Raw genomic sequence first — 7,038 nt, forward strand, 5'->3', positions numbered from 1 at the left:
TATAAAATAAATAAATATATATATAAATAATTTATAAATATTACGGTACGAGATTGAATATAATAGTAACGAATATATATTATATATTCTGTGTCGAGGGCACTTGGCATGCAACTCGTAAATATTAAACTGAATACTTATTTATCCACTTGCACTCCAATTGCCGAGCGACCTGTCGTTATCCGTGAATTTTTCGAGAGGAAGACTATTATCGGGCAGAGTAATAGAAGGTTATATTACGAACTTAAGAGCGTGACGTTTTAAGAGAGACGAACGAACGAACGAGAATGATAGGAAAATCGATCGATCGTTCAGTCGCGTCAATTAACGAACACACGACTGATCGACACAGTTTAGAAGAAAGAAACTGGAACGTTGGATATTTATGGAGTAAATCGATTACACGTGGATGTACGTTGCCAATTAAGTACTTTGTATCGTGTTCGCGATGTCGAGGCGTTGTTTGTGCCGTTTAAACAGGCCGAGCCGCATTCGTATGTCAAATGTGCCGTTTGTCGACGCGTGTTCGTACGAATTTCGTCCGCAGTGTTGATTGAGGATAAATTTGAAAGAAAAATCAAACGAACGAAATAGCATTTTTTTGAAAAATTCTTTCTCACATTTTGTCTCGATCGTTTCGCTTAATTAGCATTCCACGAAACACCCGCTTATTTAAGTTAGTTATTGTACAAAGAAGTTTCTGCTGCCAATTTACTTCGAAGACTATCCTACCTCTCTCTCACCTGCCGGAACAAAATTCGCACGTTCCCGTGTTCACAGCGATTCACATGTAACCGTTGTGGTGGTATATATTATGTGTACGAACGATTAAACGTATTAGTGTATGTAATAGAGCCTAACTCGGAGGAAGGAAAAATCGCGTCTACTTAACACACCTGTAATAGACGAATGGGACGACGATTCGATGATGATTAATCAACGAATCCAGGGCCGCCCGAATTTTTTATACGTACAACGTAGCCCGATTTCGAAGCGTTTTACAGAGTGTTCATGTCCTCGTGGAACGCAGAAAATTCATTCTGCCGTTGTTTTCTCTACACCGTGTTCATTTTTTTTATTAGAAACGTTGCAGGAAGGGGACGATTATCTCCGGAAAGAAAAAGGTGGAGAAAAGAAAAATTCTTCTATCGTAAACTTCAGGATATCTCATGGCTAATTTTACTACGAATAGCCTAGAACGATAACCCCGGTGCTATAAAGTATGATATACCTTTAAAAGTAGTATCAGCTCTTCAGAGCTTTTAAAAAGGTCCGAGAATTTTACTTTCTCTCGTTAAGACCATCTTACAAGACGCATAAAACGTTTCAGCTCTTTCAACCCTCTCGTTGTGAGGTATATTTTTAAGACACACCGTAAGCTCGGTACGACGTGAGAACAATATCGCCTGGTTCAATTGGAGATGGTCGTCCTGCGATTGTAACCGCAACGAGTTACGCTAAAATTACGACGATTGAAAAATCAGCACAAAACAAGTTCGTGAAAGATTTAAAAAAAGATCACTGCCAAAGTGTACACCGAGAAAACCCCAGGATCCTTTTGCAACAAACTACTCGGGACACGGCGGATTTTTCCGTTCCGCTCGCATCCCTTCTCGATCCTACGAGAGACAAGTTTTAAAAGAAATCTGTAAAAACGAAGAAGGGTAGGAAATAGTAAAAAGAAAAAGAGGGACGGACGAGCAATTTGTTGCCGTCTGTGGTATTACACAACCTGTGTTCGACCTGTTCAGCCCGCGTACAGCGCGACTACACGACAATGAAAGCACGTCGAAACGATAATCGATGAACGCGAAAGAAAGGGTGAAAAAGAAAGAGGTAGAGAGAGAGAGAGAGAGAGATTACGCGCGGATATACGTTGATGTACAAAAATTCCTTGCGGTACATTTTTAACAATTTTAAGACACTCTTATTTCGTAATTCATTTCTATGGTTCATTAATTTGTAAACGGTTAATTATTTAATATCAACGATGATCATGCTACGATTATTATACATTTGTATACATACGGACGTGTATGAATATATATAATATAGGGGATATTGCACGCGAGAGCACGAAAATTTATACTGGATTGATCTATTTTGTTTTTTTTCTTTTTCTTTTTCCTTTCGTATCGGTGGATTGGGCGAATTTTCCGTTTACGTCGCCGAGACGTGGAGTAAAGTTGAGAGATTTGTAAAACTTAACGACGAATTAACAGAGGAAGAAAAAGATTTTACTGTAATATTACGAGAAAAGCATGATCGTTGGCCATACAATGGAGTATATAGATGACGATCGCGAATACCTGAGAATGGTGTTCTCTGAAACATTTTTAGAATGTCGATCAATCAGGTTAGACACAACCACATCACACACACAGAGGACACACACATTGTTGTGAAAATTCAATGATTAGAAAAACGTCAGGTTTTCTCATTGGTCCGTTGTTCAGGCACCGACGTTTCATTTCTATCTCTAGATTTCAATTTTTCGTTTTTTTTCTTGTAACGAGGGCCCAAAATATACTGCAAACAGAGCATCACCGACGACAGGAAACACTTTAAGAATACTTCAGAGATCGCTACTTTAAACGTTAAACTTTAGAGAAAAGAAAAAAAAGAAAAAAAACAATTAAAATCGCTGTTTAAACAAAACGAACAAAAAAACGAAAAAGAGGAAAAATGCTGGAGAAACGAAGTTTTCAATGTTATACGGTCGATAAATGGAATAACGATTGTACACATGTGTTATACCGTATACACACACAGATACACAACGTACAAACACACACAGAACACTCGCGACCCAGCATACACACAGACACACTGCGACCATATAAGGGAAAAAACGATTACGAAGAAGAACATGAACATTTTGTATCTGTACTTGTAGATACAACGCAATAGGCAAGAGTAAATCTAATTAAGAATTCAAATGAAATTAATATATAGAAGAGCTGTATGTAATTAATTGTAAGTTCATTCATCGCTATGATATTATACTTAGGTATTATATGATTTTTGAAATAAAACATTTGTTTTAAATACACACACGAACGTACACGAGAAAAACTATGCCATCCCGTCACCGTTCATTTCTATACAACCGACGAAAAAAAAAAAAAAGACCAAAAAGAATTTGCGGTTCCGAATTGAAATTCGTTTCATTTGATCGTGATCAAATTGAAACGTCCGAGCTCGATTTTCCGACACGTGTTTTCCAAATACGTGTACCGTACATTCAATTGCGTTTATTTCATTTGTACGTCACCGTACAATGTCAACTCGAGAAGCTTTCTCATTATACCGAATCCGTCCATCTGTAATTCTTCGCAACTGGACGGAACATAGGAATTATTCCGTTCCTTGGAACGATAACGTTGCAATTAAACGAAACCTGTGTTTCTTTTCGATTATTTTCAGCTAACTCGTCGTCGAGGAACCTCGGGGAGTCGTGAGTATCTTCTTTTCTACAGGTTTCCGTAGTATGGACTCTCCCCTTTCAGTAGAACCACTGCACCCCTCTGGTATGCCAATATTTTGCACCAAATTTTCGTAACTAATATTCTTTTATCCTGCTGGTGCTTCGTAGCGAGAGTAACTCGACCGTTTCGCCTGACAATTGACGACTTTTCGTTGGAAAAAATGAACCCTTCGCGATCGAAGAAGATAACAAAGATTACACATCTCGAACGAAAAGGTCGAAACACTTTTCAACAGTCAGATTTACATGATTTCCTCTTTTTTTTTTTTTTTAATAACTAAAAACTCCAGGGGAAAAAGGGAACGAGTAGGATTCCTATTGGGATTCATTTATCTATCGGTATTTACCATATTGCCAGGCAATCGTACAGAGTCGGTGACTTCGCGGATGCGGCAGCAAGTGTTAATCTACTTCGTTATGACACAAAATCGAAAACCGCAGACGAAGACGATAGGCAAAGGCAAGCCTTTTTTCCTACATTTTCTTTGTTCTCGCTGGAAAAAAAAAAAGAAAGAAAAAGACAGAGAACGTCTAGCTTGCGTCAAATGTTGATCGTCGAATCATCGTTTTATGGAAAATACCGAGATACTATGTATCGGCTTCACGTGTGTGTAACGCAAGCTTAATGCGATAACAATTACGTACCGCTTATGACGATAATAACACTCCTAAGTGAAGTTTGTAATTGCCTTCGCTCGAGACTACGAACGCGAACGGTGTCCAGAAAAAGACTTGTTCAGCGGTGTGTAATGAGTACATTGGGAAAAAGGTATAAGGTCGTTTATACATTGTGAATTCGATCAGCTTTTTCTGTGTTGTCTGCAATTCAGTATCCCGCTTGAACATGTCTGAAACTGGAGTGTAATTTGAACTAATGTTAATTCCAAAGGATATATCGATTTCTCAAGGAAATCGTATCGCTTTACTTATAATTGTCGCTTATTATCGCCCCATTTCTACGTCTCTCTTTCCTTGCTTAATTGTAATTTCCTCGATCGTATTCCGTTTTTCATCGTTATCTACGCACGCGCTTATTAATCACCTTTGCAAATTACACGTAATTCATGCCAATTCAGCGTTACTCTGTTCCGACGTTTGCACGATTAACCCTTTCGATACTACGGGTGACTATAGTCACCCAACGTCTATCGGTGACTATAGTCACCCGTGTTTTCAAAATTTTTCATACAGAATTAAATTCTTAAACAATTTTTAAAATTACGTTACATTGTAATATCCCGTCCTGTATCTACTCCGCGATAAAATATACGTTCGCGTTGTAACTGACCCGCACAGTCGGACCTTATTCGCGACGAGAGTATCCGTAGAGCGGAAGCATACTCGCGAACGACGTAGCCGTATCGAAATGGTTAAGCTAACGTCAACTTTCATCTCTTAATGGGATTACATATTAATAAAACCTGGCAAATCCAACGCAAAATGTTTCCACAAAATTTTATGCATGCGATAAAACGATTTTTTTATAGCGGTTGAAGCTGAACAGGTTAACCTTGAGCGCACAATTAGTCTACTAAGTTTTTACAGGACATCAACTATCCTACGAATTGCGTGACTTCTTACAAAATTTCTGGAGGAACGTGACGATGTTTAATTCATTTTTTTTTTTCTCTGATAAATAAGGATTTGCACGTGTAATCTCCAGTCAGCTATTGTAAATTACAATGGACGATATTTCATTTATATTTTACGCGTTGCTTCTGGCAAAAATGCAAGATCAATTTTTCACACTTGTCGCGAAACTTTCCCAATACTCTTCCCTGAAAACTCATACTTATTCACACGCAGGCAGATATTATTGCCTTTCAGCAATTAACGCTTCATAAATCAGCTCGCGTGCGGGAAAATATAGTTTTGCCGCAATCAATGTGAGTTATTAAACACATAACGCTTCCTTTTTCGCCTTATTTCCCAATGCTTTTTCTCTCCGTCGCGTCGATCTAATTGCATTTTTTAAAATATTCATACCGTTTGTTACCGACTCATTTACGGTCATAAATCAGTAACATACATAACCGTTTCAATTACATTATTTTTCTATTGCGCGTCTTCCGTGTTGCTTTTTTTTTTTCTCCAAGAATATTTAAACTAGTTCGTTACATGTGTTACACATGCATTTTAATTAGAACCATTTTCTTTTTTTCTGTAACTAAATAAAAACACAGTCGAATTCTAAATGAGTGGAAATATTTTGCTGCATGTAGAATCATTTCGAATACACGTACTTTGTTCTGTACCGTGACATTTGTATCGTTCTGAACAATTGCTGTAGTCCTGTAGCTTAAAAAAAAAAAAACGAGAAAAAATGTCGAGCAAAATGAAGGTGAGAAAATGAAACGAAAATCTTAAGAAGAACGAACTGTGTTGATTAGAAGTGATACGGAAAGCGCCGGCCGCTACTCGAGAACGGAAGTGGATGGATCACGGGGAGAACGGAAATCGAAGATCAGTCTGTCTCGTTTCTTCAAACGTAACAAGGACAAAGTGTCTGGAGCGGACACGGACACCGTGAGGACTATCGTTACTGTTGACGACGAGAAGGTAATTATCCTATTCGCAAGTAAGGCATTCATTTAATCGTGACGCTGTAATATAATAATTCTTCCGAGAAGTGTCGTTTGTTTTACGCGTTCCGCGGATAACTGAAATGTTTCAGTCACTTTGGAATTTTGCGGATAATTCGTTTAATTGAATCGGTTCGATCGAGTCGTCGACGTTCCAACAGCGTTAAGTACCAATAGAAACCGCTTAAAATAAATTATAGTTATTGGATAGTTTGTTTCTTGTTGCGAGGAAGTCAATTTTTCTTCTTGCATTTTTCATCGCACTGGAAAGTTTTAGAAACTTCGGAGGAATTTTATCGAAAGAAAGTTTTAATAAAAAATTTGTAATAAACGAAGAATTATTTTTAGCGAAAAAGTAAATTTTTAATTTTTTTGGAAAGTTTCAGAAATCGTAATTTTTCCTCTTAGATTTTTAATATCACTGAAAAATTTTCGAAACCATCATGTTTCTTCTCACATCTCTAATCTCATGGGATAATTTTAGGGGTCGTCATTTTTCCTCTTACACTTTTAATCTCATTTGGAAAATTTCCGAAACCATAATTCTTCCTCTTACATTTTTATCTCCTTGGAAAATTTCTAAAACGTCAGAAATTTTTAATAAGAAAATACCGAGATTACTGTAAATTTGAAATAAAATTCGATCAATTCCCCGCAGCTTCAGACATCCGTGCCAACTGGACAAGAAAACAAAGCGAATCCTGCCGCGGGTGAAGGAGGAATAGTGTACGCCGAATTGGATTTGACGCAGCAGCAACAGTGTGCTGCTCCTCGTCGTCTGAACGAGGATAAAACGGAATACGCAGAAATTTTGTACACAAAACCAGAAACAGAGGAACAACAACAACAGCAAACCCCCAACGAGTAAATTCTCGTTCGTTCGCACAAGAAAAAAACGAAGACGAAGAAGAAGAAGAAGAACAAAGCTGTTTACGAAACAATCAAACGTTTATCTTTCTCGTGATTAAC

General features: G+C 37.7%; 1 protein-coding gene across 1 annotated transcript in view; it reads left to right on the plus strand.

The window, feature by feature from the left end:
- LOC108576531 (fasciclin-3) overlaps nucleotides 1-7,038 on the plus strand; it is a 23,294-nt gene extending 16,256 nt beyond the window's left edge. The window contains exons 9-12 of the mRNA XM_017939542.1: nucleotides 3,427-3,457; nucleotides 3,858-3,947; nucleotides 5,878-6,046; nucleotides 6,728-7,038. Of these exons, the coding sequence (XP_017795031.1) occupies nucleotides 3,427-3,457; nucleotides 3,858-3,947; nucleotides 5,878-6,046; nucleotides 6,728-6,937 (500 nt within the window). The 3' untranslated portion in view covers nucleotides 6,938-7,038. The remainder of the gene's footprint in view (nucleotides 1-3,426; nucleotides 3,458-3,857; nucleotides 3,948-5,877; nucleotides 6,047-6,727) is intronic.

Source organism: Habropoda laboriosa, unplaced genomic scaffold, assembly GCF_001263275.1.
Source record: "Habropoda laboriosa isolate 0110345459 unplaced genomic scaffold, ASM126327v1 scaffold346, whole genome shotgun sequence".
NCBI lineage: Eukaryota > Metazoa > Arthropoda > Insecta > Hymenoptera > Apidae > Habropoda > Habropoda laboriosa.